General features: G+C 44.1%; 1 protein-coding gene across 2 annotated transcripts in view; it reads right to left on the reverse strand.

Moving 5' to 3' along the window:
• Positions 1-3,610: 3,610 nt before the first annotated feature.
• The window catches only part of LOC138580134 (transmembrane protein 139-like), a 244,687-nt gene continuing 223,842 nt past the window's right edge, over positions 3,611-24,455 (reverse strand). For both annotated transcript variants that reach the window (XM_069650444.1, XM_069650445.1), the window contains exons 2-3: positions 19,248-19,593; positions 3,611-10,740 (exon numbers count right to left, since the gene is read on the reverse strand). In XM_069650444.1, the coding sequence (XP_069506545.1) occupies positions 10,284-10,740; positions 19,248-19,516 (726 nt within the window). In that variant the 5' untranslated portion in view covers positions 19,517-19,593 and the 3' untranslated portion in view covers positions 3,611-10,283. The remainder of the gene's footprint in view (positions 10,741-19,247; positions 19,594-24,455) is intronic.

A 24,455-nucleotide genomic window follows, 5' to 3' on the forward strand; every position in this document is an offset into this window, starting at 1 on the left:
TAAACAAATCCTTTCGAGGCTGGTTGGCCACTCCCCTTCTGGGGGAGGGATATAGTTCTTGCCAACCCCAAGCACAACCAGTTTTTTTTCCTGTCAGCTTCAACTGGAAACCCGGTGGAGGTAAGTATGGGAGCCCAGTGGCCCTGCCTTGTGCAGGTCCTGCTCGCCAATGGGGGACCTGGCTGCCCGCATCCCGCTGCCATAGACCATGTCACTGCTGCCGAGGATGCTGGTGCGCAGGGTCCATTGTAGCCAGCCCGTACCGGAGCTTCCTCACTGGCACCATTTCGGGGGAGCAATGTGCTGGCTGGGAGGTATTAGCCTTCTCTGTCTGCACCCACCCATGAGGGCCAAACAAATAAAATGAAAAGTCCTCCTCATTGGAGGTAGCAGAAAGTACCCCGGGGGCCTGCTGTGTGCCGAACAGTGAGGCCTCCTCCTTCCTCACAGTCTCGCTCCTCCGCTTGGAAGAGGGATGTAGAGAAGCAGACATAATTTATAGAGCACACACCCTCACCTCCATCATACTGGAAGAACATCAAGAAAGCTCTTTGTTTGACACCAGGTATCATACTAATACCATATTGAAGATTTGAGAGGCGTTATGCATTTAGTTCTAGGATACATTACAGTTGCCTGAGGCGGTAGCTATGAGCCTTCAGACACCACAGTATTTAGAAGAACTATAAGCGAAGTCTGACAGACCTGGGAGGCTTGTGAAGTGTACTCAGGTGTCAGTGTGGCACTGTCTGGTTCATCAAGGCTTGGAGGCACACCCTGTAGCTTTACAAGGTATGTGTAGTTGGGTGCGTGTGTGGTGTGCGCTTCTCAGGATGTAGCGTGAATGCAGCAGATGGTCCAGATCCCTCTCTAGAAGACGGAAAAGAAGAAGGGGTCATGGGAAACCCAGGAGTAGATCCCCCATCTTACAGAAGGCACCGCTCCCCACCTCCTACTCGGTAGGCACAGAGGAATCCTCCTGGGCCAACTGCCCCTGGTCCCCCCATCTTGTTGGCAGCAGAATTAAGGGCCCTCATTACGGAGACTGTGAATGCCACCAATAATGCGCAGCTTCCACTTCATGGTCGTCCTCCACAGGCAGCAGTCCTTGAACCTGCGCAGCCCGTAGGGCCACCAGATGATGCTAATGCTGAACCAGAATGGCTTGGCCCCTGTAGGGGACGCTACAGGCATTTCCAGAGCAGAGGTACTTTTAAGCCTATCGCCACCAGAGCTAGGATAGCGCCTGCTCCTCGCCATCCTGACTGCAGGCGGGCCCCCAGCCCGCCTCTTCCCATGTGTCATCGGGCAGAAATAGGGGTTTGCCTGTTGAACTTCTTTCCCGTATTGGAAAAGAAAATATCTGACGCCTTGGTTCTGGATGTGTGTAATACTGCATTGAGTTAATTTCTTTAGACTCAGGGTTGATAACAACGCCTTGGCTCAGGGACTCTCTGGAAGGATTGACACTACAAGAGGGCATCAAGGACTTTTTGAGCTAAGGCGCTGTGGTTCCAGTGCCACCAATGGAGGCAAATTTGGGAGTTTTCTCAATACTCCTTCTACTACAGAAACCCTCAGAAGCATGGAGACCCAGTATAGACCTAAAGCTGGTCAATGGCTGTGCCAAGAACATTTCATTCTGTATGGAGACCCTTCATGCCATCATTCCCCTTTTGGCAACAGGGGGGGGGAATTCTGGACACCGGTCGAGGACACTGGCGGACCTAGAGGACACCTATTTTCATGTTATAAAGTGGGTGTGCCTAGATGTGTAGGATGAGTCGACTATGGTTGTGTTGATCCAGTGGATGTTGGAGGAGGACATAGGAAGTTAATTATGGTGGTGGTGGATTTGCTGTTGCGGTGGGTCGAATGCAAGGTGGTGCGGGAAGCAAGGGGCAGCAGACTTTTTGGAGGGGATTTCTGAGAGAGGGCTTGCTGGGAAGTGTGTTGACTGATGGGAGTCAATGTGTGAAATGTTTTGGAGATTATTTGAGGAGGTGTGATGTTGGGTTCTATGCTAATGTATGCAGGTAAGCTTGGTTCCAGGTGGAATGTTGTTTTAGAATGTTTATTTTAATGTATGCAGGGAACATTCTTTTTAAATCAGTTGGGGCTTGCTCTTGTTTTATACTGGACCGGTGGATGCCTTTCCCTTGCCGTCAATACTCACCAATTTGCTCCTTAATAAATGTACATCTAGACTACAGACTATATGCCTCATCTTTGATACCCATGATGTACAACTTCACATGTGACATTGTACACAAGAGAACAGCTCTATATCACCCTGAATGTAATGGTGTGGTTGAGAGGGTGCACCGGTGCATCATGGATTCCATTAGCATGGCAGGTGTACGTGGACGAGATAGGAAGGTGGCTGTGAGAGAGGTTGCAGGCACTGAGAATGTCACCATATGCTGTCACGGGCATCAGTCCGTTTGAATTGCGGAGCGTAAGGAAGTGTAATACAAAGAGTTTGCCACTGTGGTTGGGGAGACCGAGGGAGGCTGATTGTGTGGTGGAGGAGGTAAGGAGAGTTGATCACCGGAAAGGTGTGTGTGGAGAGGGCAAATGCGAAAAGAGGTAGGAGTGGAGTGGGAGTTGAGGGGTGATTGGGTGAGCATCAGAAAGGGTGATGTGAGTAAGAAGAGTGATATGTTGTATAGGGAATCAGTGCAAGTTAATAAGGTGTGGTGAGGGTAGAAGGAGGGCAAGACTGGAACCTAGGCCGGGAGGTGAAAGTGAAGTGGGTAGTTTGGTGTAAGGAAAGAAGGGAGAGGTATCACGTTTCTGGATTGGGGGTGAGGAAGGTGGAACGTGAGGGATGTTGTGTGCATGTTTGTTCTTTTGCCTGTGGTTAGATGGTCCAATGTTCAACTTGCCACTGATAGGATTAGAGCAAAATGTTAACGACGATGTGTTTTAAAGAAACACAAACATTTATGTTATTCTGAGTCACTACTCATATATTATGTCAGCACTGCCAGATTCAGATCATTCACCACCCCCCCCCTTTCAATGAACTGGTGGGAGTTGCAGCTTTAAACCCAAATATGTTGACACTGTATGGAGCAACAGTGGGCGGTGTCCACGCCGGTGTGTCACAGGCGTATTAGAAACTATTTGGGCCTTGCCACTTATTTTCTTACAAATTAAGCAAGGCATGTATGTAAGTGTGCCAATTCGGCTAACCCCACCATCAATCTCGATGCAGGGGTCAAACCCCTTCTGGATACATGATGCAAATATAATGTTAGAAAATGATATATTTAAGAAAAACAATCAACTGCTTCTTGCTGGCCACTGTTTTCCTTATACTTTTGGTTTTAATCAATATCATATGGTCAATTGATTTTAGTTTTTTTTTTTGTTTTGCTCAACTCCTAGGTGAAGTTTAAAAACAGAGGGCTTGTGGTGTAATTTTCTTTCGGAAACCAACCTTTCTAATAACTGCTGCACTCAGTCGGTAACTTGAACCCACTACCTCCACACAGGAGTTCCTGACATACAGTACTGCGGAAAGAGACGAATGACACTGACATTTATCTGAATAAAACGGAAAAACTATTTCATAGAGAATAAATCTGCGATTCCGAAGACTTGGTCTATATAAAAATAATGTTTTAATGACAGTCTAATTTATTGTTACAAAGATTTTCATTAAATAGCTATCAAGTCTTAAACTACAAAATACTTTTCATTAGTGTTCCAAAATTCGGCTTTGTTCACGTGCTGAGTTATAAAATGGCAGAACTTGGTGAATGGCTCCTGGTGCACTGTGCCGAGGGCGGGGTTTTTAGGCGCACGATGGCTGCACATGGATGCATTCCCTTCAACAGTCTTCCGATAAAGAATTCCCTTTCATGAGAGGCAGTAATCTTGAGAGATTGGTCTGCTCCAAAGATATAGGCACAAGACATTGGAATCCGAATACTCGAATCGAGGATAGCTCGACTCCGGGTCAGGCGATGAGACTGGTTAGAAGCTCAGGAACTGATCGGTTTGGCAGGTCCAGTCAGTGCTTAAAAGGTGTAAACCCACAGTCCAACTTCAGCTCTGTTGGGCCTGTCCTATTCGGAGTGACATCACATTTTAAGTGGGTGCCGGGCCCTACCAGAGAACCTGGAGTCTGCAGTCAAAATATAGACTTTGAAGTCTCAGTGCAGTTTAAATAAAATCCTAAACCATTTTATTATTTTCAAAAAACAAGTTGTACATTGAATATTTGAGAACATGCTTCCAAATATTTGCATAAATGTATGCTTTTGATACAAACTTTGACCAAGTTCCTTAAATTCATAACGTTTTCATTCTTTGTAAAAAGAAATTGCATTCATATATTATTTACTAAGATTCTATGGAGAGATCCCAGTTTAAAATCGTTTTGTTTACTTATGCATTTTCTTTCCTATTTTCTATAAACAATTCGGGGAGGCCACCACTTAAGTATTTCTCAGAAATGTAGGATATCCTGTGGAGTTATATAATAATGCAGCATTTTACCAATTTTCAGAGAAATTGACCTGTGGATGAACCTGAAAACCTCCATGCAATTCCCTTTTCATATTCCCATATTATATAAGTAATACTTCTCTTAATAGAATTTCCTTTTAAAACAATGTTGGCAAATGTAATGGTTTGTATACAATTATAGAATTGTATACAATAGCAGCAAGACCATGCTCAAAAACCAAAAACCTAAACTAAAATGTGAAATGGTCAAGATGTACATCTTCCAAGATAACATTATGGTACTTACCACTTTTTTATTTTTTGTTTTAAAAAAAAATAGGCAGGAATGTAGAGCAAGAGTACAAAAAACAGCTAAAGGGCAGAACGGAGGTTTTGCCAGGTGGACGCAGAACGGGACTAGTACACAGTGGCGATTGGTTTGCATTGGCATTCCCAGGAAATGGGAGCAGGAAGACATTAGGCAAGCCCAGACTCCAAAAGATGGCATCTAAATTAGGTGATTCCAGGAGCATCTCAGACTCACACAAAACACCTTTTACTTTACTCACTAAAATTTACTGAAGAAATGTAGAAGTCGCTAAGCTGCACATTGAATTCAAGATTTACCTCAGTGTATTTGGAATTTAGATCAAGAATCTCTCAGATGCTCTTGTAACCCTATATGTGTAAAACACCACATTGTATAGCCCATTGGGTAAACTATGTCTGGTGCAACTCTGGCATGTCCCAGGGCGTTCTCAAGAAAATCACTTTAGGATATGCACAGCGGTCTTCCTTTCTACATTCCAAAAGAGCTCTTGCACAGAAGTAATTCAATCTGGTTTTGTTTCATCTAACATATTTCAAATAAATGCTACAGATGTTGGATCACACATTCTTGGAAATCAAGGCTGGTCGGTCTTTTAATCTTCAGAGGTTAAACACTGGCAATTGTTTTCAGACCTCTCAGTTCTTAGGCAACTGGTGACACAAGTAAGCATGAAACATGATCCACATTCAAATCAGCTTTGATAAAGCAAAGGCTCGTACTGCCAATTGACTGTACAAAATCAGAAAAGTGCTAGCTGCCATTTCAAAATGATTTGGCATATTTTCTTTAAATAATTTGCTCTGAATACAGTAACACTAAAAAAGTATACTTTCTTTACCACCAGAATTTGAGGTTGGGTTGTATAATAATGTTAAGCTCCACAAACGGTGATGGCGATACACCCTCAATATAAATATACACACCCACAAACAAGAGCACTTGTTATTGTGATATTCTGACAGATAAACTCTGTCTTTGGGGAATTTCTCTGATAAGAACTTCACATGTAAGGGCATTTCCCTTATTCACTATCACAATTTAGAGACCGTTATGACACACACTGAATTCATATTGCATACAAATAAGTAGAAAAATACAACATACAATGACATATGTACATAAAGAAACAATGGAAAGGACTTCACAAATTGCATGATCAGCTGGAACCAAAGTGATGCACAATAAATCAGATTTCTTACTCTCCAGATCATTGGGAGAAGACTAGGCGTTCTTGGTGCCAATGACTGTGTAAACTATAGTCATGGCCCACGTTTGCAACTGATACAAAATGCGGTCGACAATCTGTGAAAAGGCATGAAGGGTGGACAGCATTTAAATATTTAAACAGGGCAATTTAGCATTGCCATCAACTACAGGCCCTCCAGTCAAGGAGCATCTAGAAGATGTAAACCCAAACATAGCTGTCTATTCACAGATCAGAAATGCCACAGGTTTAGGTTCAAGGAAATTTGGAGAAAACCAAGTCCACATACTTTATAAACCAGGCCCATTCTAAGTGCTTTGGATGGAGTGCTTGAAATATATTTCATGATGTGTGAAGAATTAGTTTGGCAAATCATTCTACTGCAGGTCTCTTCAAATAGCCATCAGTCTGCCCTTTTATATGTTATATTACACTGAGTTATTGAAACGCAGCCTTTTCTCACGTGATAATGCAAATGATAGTAATCCTCTCTAAAAGTGAATTACTATTCCTGTATGGAACTCCTAGCCATTCCTGCTTCAACCAGAACAACTTACTGAAGAAGGAACATTTGGACATTACTCACTCTGTCCTTAGATGGTAGAACTTCTACCAGTGTGAGTTAGAGTTCATCAGCTCCAAAACACGGAAATATGAATATTGATAATTGTATGGACTAGGCTTAGATTTCTGACAGTAAATAGGTTACACTTTAATTTTGGGGTATTTTAATGAGTGGGTACATTATTTTGTTGACCAGCAAATGGAGTTCCATCCGAAATTGGTTGATTAGCTTCATATTTGTTAATGCTCCCTTATAAATATGTTGATGGTTCCAAATTTTGAGGGAGGTTTCACATTCATCTCCATACAAGTATTACTTCAACTTGTGATGTACTTTAATGTAGCTAGTACTGGAGAACCAAAGCAACCAAAATACCACCCTCAGACTACTGGACACCCTGAATGGCAAAACATCATTAAATATTGTTTAAGGTCACTTTACTTTAGAGTACTCACAAGGTTACTATTTAGATGCACTTGACATATGCACTAACAAGCCAAATGGCTGCCAATGCCCTTATACAGACACACTGGAGGTGATGCACTGTACTACATATGACAATGATGATACAAATAATGGAAAGCCAAAGTAAACTAACTTTTTGCAATCATCTAGGTAAAAACATCTTTCTGGTCCCATTAATTGGTGGAGTAAGCAGTAAATGGACATATTTCTAGATTGTTTTAATCCAAAAGAACTACAAATAAAGATCTACACTGTGACATAAATGATGTGAATGTGTGTCAGTTTGCTTTGTCTAAATCTCAGAGTCAATGCTTTGCATAAAAAAGTATAAACACTGCTTCACTTTTATTTGCTTTGTCTAACAAATACTGACGTTTGCTCAGGTGACAGTATGACATATAAATGCCCTCCTATCATCTTCAAGCTCATCCCAGTTTCGACAGCACAACTATTGCTTTGAATTTCTCCAACAAAAATAATCACATAGGATTTCTCGTTAGTCTTTAAGAAATAGGAGCTATAAAATTCACTTAGGCTGGAAGGAAAATAGGGGGTTTTGATTCCCCCTTCCGGCCCAGTCGTGTGTCCATAAAACCTGTACATTCATGTTTATCATCTGCCTTATAAGAAAGCCAAAAATGATTTCTCCCCGACGTAGGTGGTGAAATTGATGCATCTGATGGGTTTGCTTATTCTCTATGGTGCACAAGGTAATTCTGTTCACATTTATTGTCCTGTGTGGTATTGAGGGTGGGACTTTCTGAGTGCAATGGTGGCATTTTGAATGCCAAGACAGATGAGTCTCCTGAGAATGTGGCATCTCAAAATGACTATCTTCTGACTGAATGCAGTAGTTAGAATAATTTTCTGCCATAAACCTTAAGATCCCGCATTGGAGAGGTGGGTTGTCTGGCCAACCCAGAGTTACTTTTAACATGTTTTGCTTATGTACAAGATTTCCCAAACACTACACTCATACCAGTGTTCAAATGTTTCGTGGCGTATCCCATAGGCTGAGGAAAGCAATGGAATGACCTGCTTATTGGTTTGAAAATGATGACATCACTAGAGATAGTTGTGCCTGCTCCGACATGCATTTAAGAAATCTGTTCATACTGATTTATAGCTTGGTTTTCCCACTGGAATTAATCTATATGTAGATATCGAGATTACCCTGTATTTTGTGTTATATACGTTCAAAATTCTTGCAACATGAGGAATAGTTCTGGTGCTATTCCTTGTGGGCCTGAAAGATCTAGGTAAGCGGTTGGGTGTCCCTGATTTCTTGAGTATTTGCTTGTGTTTGCAGAAAGTTCTCTCTGCCGGTTAAAAAGTGCAGCATGAGGGATCACCCTGCTTGCGGTGGACTATGTACCTGTAGTAGGGAAAGCTCAGCTGGCCATAGATATCAAGTTAGAACATCTGGGTAATTAATTCATCTTTTTGTAGCGTGTTAATTACCAGAGACTAGTACCCAAATGCAGGACCGGGATTCGAACCTGTGTTGCTCTGCTTGGTCTTCCTTCTAAGACAAACGCGTTGCCCCTTAGCTACCCTCCCAGCCTAGTAACGTGATGGGAGGTGTTTCTGTTTCAGGCAAGATCTCCTTCATTCAAGGGAAGCAACTGCTGTCGGATTGGAGCTTTTAACGTAATGCTATGTTATGTTAGTAGTGATTTGTATAGCGCACTCTTGATTTTCCACAACCCCGTAATGCTGATTAGCTTGTGTGGTCACTGAATTCTAGCCCTTTGGTGGAAAGCCATGCTCTATATTTCAGGGGCAGGTGAGGAGTCTGTCATGACAGGGGCCGGAAACCTATCACCTTTTTGTCTGAGTTTGTTAATGTGCTGCGTGTGCATATTTGTTATGTCTCGTGTCCGACATGGTTATGGGGCGACTGTAGGACTCACACTCATTTGGGATTGCAATGGTATGTCCCTGATGGTTTGAAGCTACTTTTGGTGGGTCAAAAGTAATTCCAGTAAGTAGAGTGGGTGTCTTCTGGCACCTCCCGATCCCTGACTGTAGGTTGTCGCGAGGGATTGTCTTACTGTCGCGGATATGGCCACCAACCTTCTGCTAATGATTGGTTTTCTCAAGCAACATCCTCTACAAGCTGCCCCTGTATCTGGCCCAACCTCTACAGCCTGTGTGACTTAATTGATATAAGGCTTGCCTCACATGTGTGCCTACTAAAATTGATTCCTCAGAGGGGATGTTTTACTGTATTCCCTGGAGGAGATCTACTGTGTAACCCCATGATCTTTGTGGCCCCACGCATGTGTCCACAGCATTCCTCTAAAAGCCGAGAGTGGGCTTTGCCGTTGAACGCGTTCATTTGTAAGATCGATGTAATGTGAGAGAAAGATCTGCTTTTAGACATGAGCATGTAACATCTCTTCATCTTTGGTGTCGAATGCAAGAAGCATGTGGTAATTGATGGATAGCTTTAATGTGTTTTGGGTAGGCCCGAAGACTCTTGCGCCTGTGGAAGAATGCCTCCAGCCCACGTTGTGAGTTAAGTAAATCTAGGAAGATATAGGGATATCGTGGAGGCTGGGTATTGATGGATTCTAAAACATCTCCCTCCGTACCATCAACTTGCAAGAGTACCATTCATTCTAAATGATTGTGCCGTTGACTGAGGTAGCAGGCTACATAACGAACTCAACCGATTGATAGCCCTGCTGTGTCAAGCCCTTTGCAGACTCCCTCCTGTAACTGCGGAGCATGCCGTGCATCCACTCATATGCCCTGATCTTCTCGGACTCTTCCATTGAGGAGATACTAAAATGTCACTAGTTGAAGGCAGTGGCACAACCGTGTAAGCCCAAGCTGCTGTGAGAAGACGCACCAAGAGGACATCCTTCATACATATTTGCCACCTAAAAGGTTAGTGTTCAAAGGACTGTGGTGCCCCATCCATGTTTTGCTGCAGAAGACACAAGCCCCCAGGGTCCAGCTGCCTCATCATGGCTTGGGTTGAGACTTCTCTAAATGGTAAAGTTCTCGCCCAGAAGGGGCAGCAAACAGGATAGGTTAAACTCAGCCTACCACAGAGTCTTGAACACAGTCCCTATGAACATCCGTTGTAGGGCATTACACATAGCGATTATGCATGGCCATCCAACACCCATGGGTACGCAGGCATCTTCTGAACATGGTGCGAGTTTGGCCTCACACCACTACTGCACCTTGTAGGCCATTTTCCAATTGTAATGACCAAATCTTAGCCCATGACAGGTGTTCATAAAATCCTATTCAGCACGATGGAAGTTTACTTCAGTAAAAGGGTTTTCCTCTATGTCAAGGTAAGCCGGAGGCGGAGTCAACGGTTCCAAGTGCATCGACACGTCCTTCAGTGCCAGGATTTCGTGGATATCCGAGCTGATCCTTCTCAGCTGGTGGGGCATGATCAACCTGGGCCCTTCCATCGCAGCCGAGTGAGTTTCTGTCACTTGGCCATGCTGGGCAGTTGCGTTCACCTCTGTGGTGCTCCTACCATCAGTAGAATGCGTCTCCACAGAACTAGTGGCTGCGTTTGGGCCTGCAGTTTCTATGTCCAGTACGCTGTATGGAGGGGGTTCGCCCAACTCAGCCACGAGTGGGCTCTGACCAGGCCGGAGACCCACTGTCCAGATCTCGGTTGGAGGATGGAGATAACTGGAGGCCACTACTTCGTCATACGTTGGGACGGAGTAGGCGGCCGCGTTACTGTAGGGAAAAGAAAAGCAGAGGGATTAGTACACAGGCACAATAGACCATGCTTACTCAATGCAAAGTCTTGGGGTCTGCTGGTTTTATTCAACCGCAATATAGAAATGCAAGCACCCAGAAATCAGGAAAGTACTAATGTGCTTTTGACTGTATACACACCTCTGTACGCACCTCATACGAGTGCGAGAGCTGAGGGAGTGAAATGCTTGCAGAGGTGTGCAGTTTACAGATCATGGGTTTCAATATCGGAAGGGCTGAATTTCTGAGGTTGATAATTAGACTGTATATTTCAGAAGAATATAATCAATATAATGTTATGGACCATGTATATGTAAAAATAAAAAAAAGTTGCGTGAGGCGAAAAAAAACAAAGGCAAAACATTTACTAAAAATAAAGATGGACATAAAAAATGTATAGGAAAAGGATGCTAGAAAATCAGACAATGAAAAATATCACCACCGAAGATAGAGAAAAACGGTGTGCAAAATCGCGGCAAAAATATTGCCTTTAAAAAAAATAATAATAATAAATCGCAGCAAAAATGCATTTTAGCAAATACTATTTTGTGTACTCAGACACGTACACAGGGACAAATTCATGTCGACTTTCCCAGAAGGTGTGCCTTACCTTTGGAAAAAGTACCAATTTATGGAAGTATTGCAACTAATTCGCAAAAGGACTGATGCTAGAGTCCAAAGGATTTCACTACTGTGGGTTTGGCGTATGCTGCACACAGTTTCTCAATTTACGCAGACAACACTACTATCAGACCAACAAAAAAGAATGTACCCAGGTAGTTGCGGGTCTGAAAAGGGAGGGCTTCTGAATAGCAAAGAGGCACACACCAAGAAAATTGTCACTTCCATTTAGGTCAATAAAACATTAAAGTTGCCTTGTTCACTTTTGGTAACACTGAGTTGACCGGAACTTCATGGCATAAATGTTGGACGAGAGGCGCGAAAGAGAATGAAAGTGTGGTGAAAACATATTTTGGATTGAGAGGAAAACATGTTTGTAACAGTTTTTGAAAGTTTTTTTTTCCCACTCAGATGTTTAAGGTACTCCAGAGCAAGCTATTTATTCCATGTCAGGCAACCAATAAGAGGGTGTTTTGTCTTTTGAATCAAGTGTAATTTACAAAGATTCGTTCACAGCTGGTTTCATGTTAACGTCGATGTGGGTGTAAAATACAAGTAGGCATGGAAGCAAACCACACCTGGGCTAATGTTTACCAAAAAAGTAATTCTTGTGTAGCGCTCCCAAGAGACTCTACACGCCGAACTACATCTATCCTTTGCCTGGGGTAGCCAGGCACTGGCACACTCCGGATATACACATTGCTCTATTGTTGTGTCCGTGGCACAGTAAGACACCGCTTGATTTCCATCCTGTACCTAGTGCAGCTGGCACTCAAGCTGTAAGTACTGTCACAATTCACAAAGCTTTTTCTGGGTTTCTAGCCGCAAACATGACTTACAAAGCAGTCATTGTGACTGTGTACGGTATAACCAAATTACCGAAGTAATTCAGAGGCATTGCTTGGGGTTTGGGGGTGAGCGGGCTATAGCCCCGGGGTCGTTTGGTTGTAGCCCAGGATAGAAGCTTAGGGGAAACTACCAAAAGGCTAGCTAACCCGTGTCCCGACATTAGTGTAGCCACGATCATTTCCAGACCTAGCAACACCCCGGAGGCAATTGATCGCCGACGGATTTGTGGATGTTTTGCGGTAAGTTGCACAATGGTGCTTAACTCACACCTGTGCATCTTACTACCAAGCCTCGAAATGTGGATACTCCAAGCAGTGTGCGGGGGAGGGGCAAGGGAAGGACAATGCACACGCTGGGGTGCACCCAACTTCTCATCACGTGCTTGGGTTTTCAGTAAGAAGTGTAAAGGCACTTCTCTCGAGTATATACCCATCTAATGTAAGCAGTTCATGTGTGTGCAAAGCCACAATGGGCATGGGACCAATGTTACCAGCCAGGAGAATACAAGGCATTCAGTAGCTGGAACACTGGAACCCACCTCCTGTCACTACAATGAGGCGGGTGTGAAAGTTACGGGCAGTTGTTCAATTTATGTGTTGCATACACGCAAGTCCACACTGTCGTGCATACACGTGTTTATTTATACATTTGTATAGCACACTTAACCTGTGGGCGTCTCGATGTTGCCTTTGCCAATACAGCCAATGGATATATTCTGACTGGCTTACGTTGCTGGGACATGCTTCTTTGTCCATAAACTGAGATTACACTTGTAGGTAATTTACACCTGCAGTAACTAACACCTGTAGTAACTTACACCTGTAGTAACTCAGACCAGTAGTAACTAACACCAGTAGTAGGCGATCTTTCTCAATCGGACCCTTGATTTTATCATGTGTTCAGTGTAGGCAGATATGCAGACAGGTAAGAGAACTACATCCAAGTGAACTTCCTGTTATGGACCATGCTATGAAAAGTGTTTCTGTTTACGACTTCCTGCTATAGGACACAGTCTTCCTGCAAATAATTTGCTGACTGCTTTCTGAAGGAGTGTACTGAAATATACACGAAAGAATTGGGTGGGGGATGAAGGCATGAACGTGCAGAAGGGAAACAAAGATGGCATGGCTGATGAAGTAATGAAAAGGAAGGATGGAGATAGAAACAAGACATGCATTGGAAATGGACTAGCCTCTTTGGAACAGTCTACAGTAGGCATACATCTATCCCACTAATATCGTCATCAATCAATTTCACATATAAAATCAATGCAAGAAAGGTTTTTTCCTCACGAGCCAATGCTGTGGGCCTCACCCCTTTCCTTCCAGGGGACTGTGGGATCATTCCCACTCGCACCACCCCTGCCTCCCCCCGTAAGGAGACCCTGTCAGTGGTGTTAAAATCACAGGGCGCTGAGCTCCCGAGCAACCTCATCCTGAGCGGCTGCACTGCAGCAGGGCCCGGCCAGGGTTGGCTTGCTTGGCCTGGGCAGTGATTAATGCGCCACAGCCATGAAAGCAAAAATGACCAGGGAGATGGAGGATCATTCAGACCTCTTAATGAAGTGGCACCGTTGTTCAAGCAGGCTGCCTGCAACCATCTAGCAAGTTCCTGTGTTGCAACTATTGACCCCCCCACTGTTACCAGCTTCCGTTTCCATCCTCTCAGTTACAAGCTAGCTATTGCCTCAAACCTAAAATCACAGGTGGATTTCTGTGATTTTATGGATGCTTATTTTTTGTGGGAATATAACTGTTATTCACATACATCATGCTTACTAAGATTGTTAACTGTATCGAGAAATAAACGCCATCAGGCGATGTTGCTTGCCCACAGTTCCCTGCAGCAGAGGACCCTTACAAATGGCATTGAACGTGTAGATTCTGCTGCTTTAACTGCTTGAGTATAAGGGGATTCCGAAGGAGCGTGTAGTAAAATGAGGAAGTGATTGTGGTAATTTTTAATTTAAAGCTTTGTTCCATCATTGCTCAGGGCAACCTTCCATGCCATTATTCTTTATTATGCCTGTGCCATTAAGGAAGGTGATAAGCCATTAGAAAATGAGTCTGGTTTCTGCCATCAACAGCTTGGCCATGATCTCTCTGCAATCGACCACAAGCCACCGGAGGCATTTCTAGGCCTTATGGTCTAGCAGTTTGGGCAGGGTTGCTCACATTAGTGGCAGGCCCACGGCCAATTTGCAATCAATAGTATTGAAAGCTGACCAGAGCAATGCCAGTGGTTACGATTGGTTCTGAGCCTTGCACCTTTCCTTTTTTAGTTGTGACTATTAGGTGTAATCCAGAATTCTTGCACTGGAACACAGATAGGATGGAGATGGGATGTGAGGAGGGACACACATCCTGTATGCTTGTTTAGTCATTTACCCACCTGATGACTACCCATGGCTATGTTAACCCCTTGGCATTCCCTCAAACTACCTGCCCCATGCTGCCAAAACATACCCTTTTGGGGACTCTTTGGGATGCATAGGGCCTGCCAGTGTTTTATGCAAGACTGCTTTTGAGTGTTTAATGACTTCATTGTTTCTGTAAATGTAGTCGTCCTACTGTTTGTGCTCATCCAAAACCTCATATCACCCCCACTACTCCTGAGACCTAGCCTTGACTGCTCTCCAAGCTACAGTGAATTGGACTGGCTAATATCACAAAAGTGTTCCCTCTTTCACTAACAAGGGTGGCCTCCTAAACATCTCTTCCCCAGAGCAGAGTTTAGAAATCGATTCTAACAAGACCCATGATGTTCCTGTTACATGTTCGGAAAGCATGATCTACCGAGGTTCATGTCATACCTTTTCTATGTTAGGAGGGAGGGTACACTTGTGAAGCCTATGTTGCATGGGTTCTATAGGCCCATTCCTTATCTGTTCTCAGTGTGGGTATCTTCTACCCTTGCTTAAATTGCACTGATCCACTCCACCTGAGCTACATGATGAAACTTGCATTGCTGTGCCCTGATTTGCCTTTTCCGTTTGTGTGGGGGAAGCATGATCGGCCCCTACTCAAGATCACCTGTTCTGTGTGCGTGAAGCGTTAAAAGGTTTATGCTGCTGTTGTACCTAATCATTGCATGCAGAGGAAGCACACAGTGCTCATCTGCTCCATTTGTAAGAGGTGTTTGTTCTACTGCACACTGATTTATCGGTTCATTTGAGAGAAAGACTATTTTCTGTCTTGATGTGAACCGCGGCCACATAATGATTTCCAGACATGCATAGGCTAGATTTTCCCTAACTTATCACCTTTTTATGGAGGACAAAACTCGGAGTCAGATTTACTCTCATAGTTTAAAAATAGAGAGGGAAATACTCCCATCTCAAAATCTTATCTTAAGCCGACCTATGTTTCGCACAGCAACTGGTGTTTTTCAAGGTTCCAATCAGAAGATTTCAATATGGTTTTTCAATAACCAGTATGATAGCTGCGGCATACAGCTTCCTTGTTCCTGCTCCCTGCCATGACAGATAATTCATTCAGCAGGTCATGGCGATTTACCAGTGATGCAATCCAAAAGCCCCACCTCATATATTTAAGTAGAAAGCAGAAGTGCTTTAACTATTGGCTGCCTTATACAAAAATCTCACCCAACACCATTTGAAACTCACAGTGTGGTCGCTGCAGCACCATCTTAACTGGTCCATCCCTAGAGTGACATTCTTGGGCATCATGGGACGTTTCCCACATTTAGTATAGGAGAATAGATTACTGTGTGGGGTGTATAGTGAGTGATGCATTTAAATGAGGTCAGAGGGGAAGGAAGATGAGTTAGTTGCAAAAAAAGGAAATACGGAGGCACGAGGGAGGGTAAAGTGAATGAGGATGAGGTGAAAGAACTGCTAGGACAGGAGAGAGAAGTGGAGTGGCTGTGGGGTACACATTCAGCCCCAGAATGTCATGAACTAACAGGCCAAGCAAGGCCACCAATGTGAGCTGGCTTATGGAAGAGACCCATTGGAACATGCAGGCCAGCCAAACCCATGATATATAATGGAGGCCTAGTGAATGCGGAAAATGGGCCACACTGAACCTTGCCAAAATGGGAAGGCACCCAGGTGAAGGAAAGTGTGCCTTAGAACTTTAATACCGCTGAATGTGTTTCTACAAATGCTGACTCCATGTGTAGTGGTAAAGGCACATTATGACTGAGAAAGACAAACAGCAGCAATATACATGAAACACTGATACATGAAATAGCAGTGTATTTGAGAAGTAAAAAGGACTTGCATCTAAATGCGAAGCCAAGCAACATATTTAATTTGAAATAAATAAAACGCTTACTTCCCAACCTACAAACGGAGATTATTGAAATGGAAAGGCCGGCGTTCCCATAGAAATGTGTGGATAATTCAGAATGAAGAGTGTCCTTTCAACCGTCAGATCAAAGAGATGTACTCACACACGGACAGAAGGCCAAGATGCAACGTATTGAAATAAAATGCTGTCCATGTAACTGTGTTATCTGGATATCTAACGCCAGTTCCGAGATCAAATTCATGGAGGGGGTCAGATAAGGAAATACAGGCCTGAACTCTCAGACTGTTTTACAGTCCCAATAAACTGTGCATGAACTTCAAACAGAGACCTTCTATTGCACTCAATTACAGGGCTGAAAGAACATTGAGCCAAGCACAGACCCATGTCATGTGACTTAAAAAATTAAACTTACTGAGCTTGCTGAATGTGAAACCAAGGATTTCCATATTAATGCATTGCTATTGGTTAACATTGGACACATTTTTCCTTAATAAAAAAGGAACGAAACCACACAGAGTCGAGACCTATACCATTTTATAGCTTGGAACACGCCCATCAGTTCTATGTACATATAAGCTCCATGTAATGTGTGGAACGTGAGGTATGGGGAAAAATAGGATTGTGGCATTCCTATAGATGATAGAAATCTGAAAATTGGTGAGATGATAGAAGGTTAAATTAATGTGTGTTCTCTGAAGTTGTATATTCATAACTATTTGGATTTATGAACAAACAGCAAAAAATGACAGCTCGCCTCACGAAGGTCGTTCCGAGACCAAACTAATTTCTCTAGGTCCGTCATGAATCGCTGAATCCGAAAATATATATCTATTATTGGGGCTAGTTGTAAATTACAAAAAGTTGACATGTGTGACTTTTTGGAGTTGATAAAGTGTACGTTTAAGATGGTCACTTTAGACCATCCTCTCTCTCCTCCTACTCTCATTAGCCATAATCTAGACCTCATAAACCCCTTGCCCTATCAGCTGGAAGATGCCAGACCTCCGGAGGGAGAGGAAAATAAATGTCTAATCCGATGTGTGGGAAAATGGGTTGGCATTGTATAATTATTCATAATGTGCAGGGTGTCATCGGTGTTATATATGCTCAATCCCTGATGGGACTTCGAGACTTAGACATTTGGACACTTGCTAGAGTTTGTTCAACGCTTTTGCTGGAGACTTAAACTTGGAAGGCTGAGGGTATCATCTGAGGGAGACTGCCTAAAACCTGACTGGGTCCTGCTGTGAATAGCTGAACCATCCTTGCCTGAGGTGTGAGCTGACTCTTACCTGTTCCCACCAGAGGGTCCTAATACCTGGCTGGCCTCTTGAGCCAACAACAGATCTCCTTGTAAGTAGTCATATCTCAATGGTATTAAATGTGTGGGGAAAATACCTGCCTTAATCCTGTGGGTGGGGGTGGGGGAGGCAGGGGTAAACTGTGTAGACCCTCAGCATAGTTGATTACAAATAATTGATTAATTCCCCTATAGAAAAGATCACAGGATGATTCTTGTTAAAATTTCAAATTAACAAATCTCATTCCCAGTGTATATTAACCACTACAACCTATAACGTAATTGGGTGACCCTATTTTTCCTGCGACTCCAGACCTCTTGACAGAAGCAGGGTGCCTCTGGTCCCAAAAGCAAAATCCCAATACCATGTCTTTCATGTGAATGTGCTGTCTCTCAAAACACCTTTCCCCATAGATTCCATATCCTAAAACCTTGCCTTCATGTGAATGTGAAATTGTTGCAAAACACATTTTCCCAGTTCAGTCCACTCCTTAAACCTTGCCTTTAACCCGAGGGGTGTCACACATAACTGAGGCCTGTGTTGGGTGTGGGGAGAAAAGAGACTGTTGCCAGCTAAATTAAAGCAGGCGTGATCCTCCAGTTAAGGAAATTCACTCTCTTCTGGGGTTGAGCAAGTAGCACCCATAGCAGAAAGGTTTGAGACTGCTTTGGGGTAAAGAAGGAACAAAGGTGTTGATTCTAAATGACTGTTTCAAAATTGCTCATGTTTAATGTGCATAGAAACCCATGTGTAAAAACACTGGAAGAAATACTTGACAGTTCATTACTACAAGAGATCTCAGTGTTGCAGTGATTGTATTGTGAACGGGGTTGGTGGATTGTGTTATTTTTAGTGTAACTTTATTAATCTCCTAAATCAAATTAATCTATATATATTTTCCAATACACCGGTATGATTCCTGGCTCATTGGTTGCACAGGGGGGTGGAGCCGGATGGTATTATACAGGTCGGGATTGGGCTAGATAAGAATCTGTTAATGTTTTGCTGTGCAACACCTTGGGTGGGAGGGCAGGAACTACCCGTGTTGAGGGTGGTCATCCAATAAATCATTACATGGAACAGCGAGGGGAGAAAATGACAGGCTGTAGATATTGAGGCTGTAGACGTTGGGAAAAAGGGCGTTGCAGTCTTGCAGAGAATCAGACAGCGACAAAGCGGTGAAGAGAGGATATGTAAGAGAGAAATGGACATGGGGGATGAGGGTGGAATAGTGAGGTGAGGCAGAGGACAGTGAGACAAGAAGGGTCACGTGAGAAAAGGGGTGAGGGATAACAAAGAACACCATTGAGACTGGTTGAATGGCCAGACATTAAATGAGAAACCCAAGGGGAAAAGGAGAAAGAAAGACCAGGAAAAGGTGGCTGTGAGAGGAACAGATCTAAAAGGAACGACTAGAGCTGTTTTCCAATGGGTAGAGTACCTCTCTTGGTTGTCATCCTGGTGGTTCCTCCTCCCTGGCTGTGCTTGATCCTCAGATTCCGTCGGCGAGGATGGTCGCTTGGCAAAGCACATCACAACAGTAAATAGCAGGTAGATGATCACTCCAATGACCCCAGCCACAAGGAAGAAGACTCCAATTGTGAACACGTTTCCCGGTATGGTGACAAGGATGATGCCAATTATAAGCATGGTCATGCCCAGTGTCAAGAGGCTCCGTGTTATCCGGTGCCATGTTCGGACGGAGGACATGGTCACTTTGTAGAAAGGGCAGAAATTCCCAAAAATGTGGTGCGGTGACTTAATCTAAAAGCAGCTAATAGCGGCATCTGTGAACAGAAATGAAGGCAATGTCATCAGGGAGTTGGCAGTGTAGGGAAAGGAACAAGAAGTACCACCACCAGTCTGAAGAGCAGCAAAGAATAAAGGGGCATAAAAAACACACAAAGGCAGACAAGTGATAACAAAGTTACAAGGATCTAGCACAGAGATCTGCAACCTTTGGCTCTTCATAGGTTAGGGACTACAAATTCCATGATGCCCAACCATGGACTATATTGGCTAGGGCTGCTGGGAGTTCTAGTTCAAAACATTTGGCAAGCCAAAGGTTGCAGATCCCTGCAAGCATATACACAAACTACTGAATGACTCCATGTTTATCATAGTAAGTCTGTTTATAAGAGCGCCAAGAGACCATGCAGATGGCAACAATGCGCAGGAGAAGAACCTTTGACATTACATATTGTACATTTCAAAAAAGAAGTTCAGGCTCCCAACTGATGGGCAGCTCACACCAACCACTTTAAATGCATACAAGGTCTATGGGTGTAGGTACAGTTACCATAGAGGCCACTGCCTGCTTCACATATACCGCCATCCCACCATACCCGATTTTAATACTACACTGCCCCACTGGAGCCAAAGAGCCCCTAAGCTGCCATTTTCCATGTGTCTTTTGTTTTCCTTTTTTGTTTCTGGTATAATAGAGGGCGTGCATGGCCTGCCTGTGGCTCCATTGAAAAACCTTATTTTAATGTTAACAACTATGGGCCCAATTCCCAAGAAAACTTCAACACAAAAAGAACTCAGAAGGGAGTTATGAGGTTCAGAGAAATGAGAAGGTCACCTTATTCAGAAAGGAGGACTTCACATTTCTCAGAGTCTCACGCCAGTTCATGATGGCTGACCAGCCCCCGTGAGTACATTGGTGTCAGGCGAACATGCTGAACTTCATGTGCTATAGGTTCCCAGCAACCATGTGCATGCTGGGAGCACATTTCACTCAGACACCTCTGTAAAGGGCCATTCAAGCCAAAATATTTCATAATAGAAAAATGCATTTCAACCCCGGTGTTAAGATGGAATTCTGAACTCTGACCTGGTGGGCAGAAGTTTAGGAGGCCACCCTCGGTTTAGTGAAACAGGGGAAGCTTCTGGTCAAGCCAGATCATTCTAGGTAGCTTAGCAGTCGGTCAAGACTACATCTCAGGAGGGGTGAGAGTGATTGGAAGCCCACAATGAGCACACAAAGCACCAAACCGCAAATTACTGTTAGACAAGTGTATATAAAAAATATCTATACATTTATTATCAGCTGGACTAAATAGACACATGTAACTGTGGAAGTGAGAAAAACAATGATCACACAAATCCTTAATCTATACAGTTCATATACAACACATTTCCTAATGCAATTCAGTGAAAATATAACCACAACCTGTGAAGAGAGGGTTAAGTTAGCATACAAATAGCATCAGGTAATTCTTCAGAGTTAGTTCCCTAGCTTTCGAGTCCAACCCTAAGAAGAGGGGAGCCTTGTGCTCAACAGTACAGTTATGCGTAAAAAAGCACAATCGCACAGATGAACAAAAAGCGGGTCTTCTTTGCAGCGCTGCAGCAAGTCAGGAAGGGGCTTGAAGCAATGAAGAATAAGTTTCCACTATTTGAGTAGGCCCTGCCCTTGGCGGCAAAGCAGTGGTGAACAGGGGATAATAGCTAGGGAGCGCAGGCTAACCTAGCCAAGTTTGAGTACCTTTAAGGGATAGTCGTGCGTAAAAACGATTGGCTGTGCCAGGGGGCCACCGGTAAGTTATGCAAGTACTCACTGACCCTTGGCACAGTCCGTACCAAGCGTTTAGTCGAGGTCGCTAGTAGGGTTGAGACCAGCAGTTTCACAGTGCTCTGGCTCTCAGCGGCTGTGGTGGAGAACGATCGTCCGTGGTGGGACTTTTCTCAGCTTCCTAAAGAGGTATGAAGAAAATTCTGGTGCAGCTGGATTCAGGGAACAGGACAGCAGAACAGCAGGGGAACTATAGTGACATAGTGACCGTCACAACCAGGTAGTGATGCAGGAGTCATGGATGCGGGCAGTGTTATACACTCTCCTTATTTGGGACCCAGAGGAGGTAGGCTTGAAAAATGTGATGGGAGAATGCACGGGACCACGAGCAAGCGATGTCCCAAGTCTCGGGTCTGCACTCAAGATGGTGGCAGAGCTGCAGGTTACCCTGAGGTAGAGCTGGACAGTTCGCTGGATGGTCCACGAACACTTCTGAAGGGACTTGTTCGGTGGGTAAGCAGGGGGCACCTAGAGTAGTTGTTCCCACTACTCCAAAAGGGCGAAGCGCCTTGGTAGGCCTTCTTGATCGAAGAAGAAAGCAGGGTTCGGACGGGACAGCAGAGGACAAAGGGTGCCAAAACCTTCCAAAGCGTCTCAGCAGTTTCACAAGTCTGTTTCTTCGTCCAGGAGACTTGGCTCCTGCTGTAGTTCAGTGAGAACACAGGTGATCAGCCTGGAATGGCTGCAGAGCCCCTTCTCTTATCCACGATTAGCTTTGCGCCAAAATCGAGATTTCCACTAGAAGATCTGCTCTGTTGCAGGCATCCCAGATGTGGACCAATCACGGCCCACAGTGGTCTCAGTTATTCAGGCACTCCAGACATCGTGGCACCAGTAGTGTGGATTGGATCGAGACAGTCGCAGCCCTCTTCCTGGGTACACATACACAGGGATGTCATTTAAGGGTCGCCAGGGGTTGCAACTGCGACCCCTGAGGTCTCCCTTGCTACTCCTGAGGTCTCTCTTGCTACCCCTAAAAATATATATATCTTTTTTTTTATTTAAATAAAATGTAATTGAGACTCCTGGGCAGTGGCCAGCAGCATGTGGCTCTTTGTTTCTGGAGTGTCTGGTTTGCTGATAGCTATAGCCATCAAGATAGCTCAGTGGGTTCAGCACTCGTTGATGCAATGTGTTTGTTATCTGTAGGTTGCAGTTTCGGCTCCCGGCAAGGTCAACTCCGCCTTTCATACTGCTGAGGTTGATACATGAACACCAACTCAGGTTGGGTGATATTGTATGTATATTTGTTCTATATGAAGCGCTTAAGCATAGGTGCTATATATTAACATATCATTATCATTTGGCCTTGGATGGCTGCTTGCATTCACAGTAATTTGGTAAATGGGCCTATACGCTCTGATATTAATGATACATATGGTGAATCATTCTTGTATGAAATGTATATCACTTTACAGTGATATCATAACCATATTTTTTGTAGTGTACTTAGAAACAATGCTATGTGATGCCACTTATGTTTTATCAAGGGGTGGAAAGGTCGTGTTCCATCACTTCCTGTGATATCACTTCGGGGTGGGGTCAAATGGCATAACTTCTTGTGATGTCATCAGAGGTCAAGGGTTGTGTGATGTCACTTCCGCTACCCCTGGCATTTTGGTGAAATGACGTCACTGCACATACGTGACAGTCAGAAGCCTGGGAAAGAAAATCGTTTTTTTTGCGGGAGGCTGCATGCCCAAATAAAAAAAACCTGGGTTACTCGGCCTGGGTAAAGGCAAGGGACAAAATGTCCATGGGACAGAACAAAAGACTGGCTCGGCCATTTTCAGACCTGGCCACAGTCTTACGGGAAACACGGTTGAATTCAGTAAAAAGAAGTAAAACAAACTGCTGCCACCAGCTCGTCCCAGGCACTCTCGTACAATCACCAAAAAATCCTTTGATGGTGTCTAGGTCCATAAAACAAAAAAGGACCACAGCACACTGTACTGGAAGGTACATTGTGCACTGTTAAAAAGTTACCAAGAAATGGCAACATAGTCAAAGACTAAGGGAAACAGTTTCTCAGCACTGACAGTCTGAAGGACGTGTCAGTTTCCCCATCACAAGTGAGCGAAAACCCAGGAGTGCAGCTGAAGGCTTTGCTCCACTGGAAAAAGTCAGGTTAGGATATCCAAACAAAAGCAAAATGTTTGGGAGGGGGTCCGTTAATGGAGGAAAAATTGCACATAAATGAAATCTTTCCTAACACTGTTTAGGAAGGAAACGAATGCACTCCTTTCAGTAGCCTTTTCTGCAAAACGAACAAACGTTACTTTATTTTCAACAACCAGCATTGCGAGCTGACAAGGGGCTCTTGCTGGTGCCCGTGTGCTTCCTGGAGGAGGTGGGGCTTGGGCTGCACACGTGTTGTGTCATGTGATCCACATCGCCTTGAAAAGGCCGAGCCATCCACCCTCGCGGCGTTAAGCCCGTAGGAGACAAGCCCTCTGGCTGTTGTGCGGCTGTTAGGCGCTGGAGGGTGCAGTCTGTCTTGGGAAACACTGCCTTGGCTGCCTGGCTGAGTTTACCTGTGTTGGAAGTGTGGTTAAGTGTAGTCCCAAGCAACAAGACACAGAGGACGAAAGGTAACCCTTTCCAACAAACAACATTAGGCTACCCTCACCGTATTGTAAGTACATTGGGAATTCTATTTTGGCTGCTGTTTGAAGGGAGTGACTTTAAAACAGAAAACAACTTGTGATAGGCCCAAACCTGCGAGGTTACATCATTTTGGGTCAAGAGCCCTCTAAACTGTTAAGCGGACCTTTTGCAATGGATGAAAGCTCTGTCCTTCAAAAAAAAACAGATAGGCCAGAGCGTGTCTCTTACCCCGAAGTGGCCATCATTTGTAAAACGGCCTCTTCTGAAAACATTTTGCTACCTATAGTTGAAATAACTGAAGGGAGGGTTGACGGTGTTCCTCAAACAGCGCCTGGTATCAGTGAGATGCATATTGGAGGGGAGGGCAAGGATGTCCCTGGGCCCATAAATGAAATGTTGTTAATAGAATCCTCAACGGAGAAACCCGAAGAGGCCTACCAGGGTCTGTCATCACAGAGTTCTTCA

This window comes from Ambystoma mexicanum, chromosome 3p (assembly GCF_040938575.1).
Source record: "Ambystoma mexicanum isolate Mex_15411 chromosome 3p, UKY_AmexF1_1, whole genome shotgun sequence".
In the NCBI taxonomy this organism is placed as follows: Eukaryota; Metazoa; Chordata; class Amphibia; order Caudata; family Ambystomatidae; genus Ambystoma; species Ambystoma mexicanum.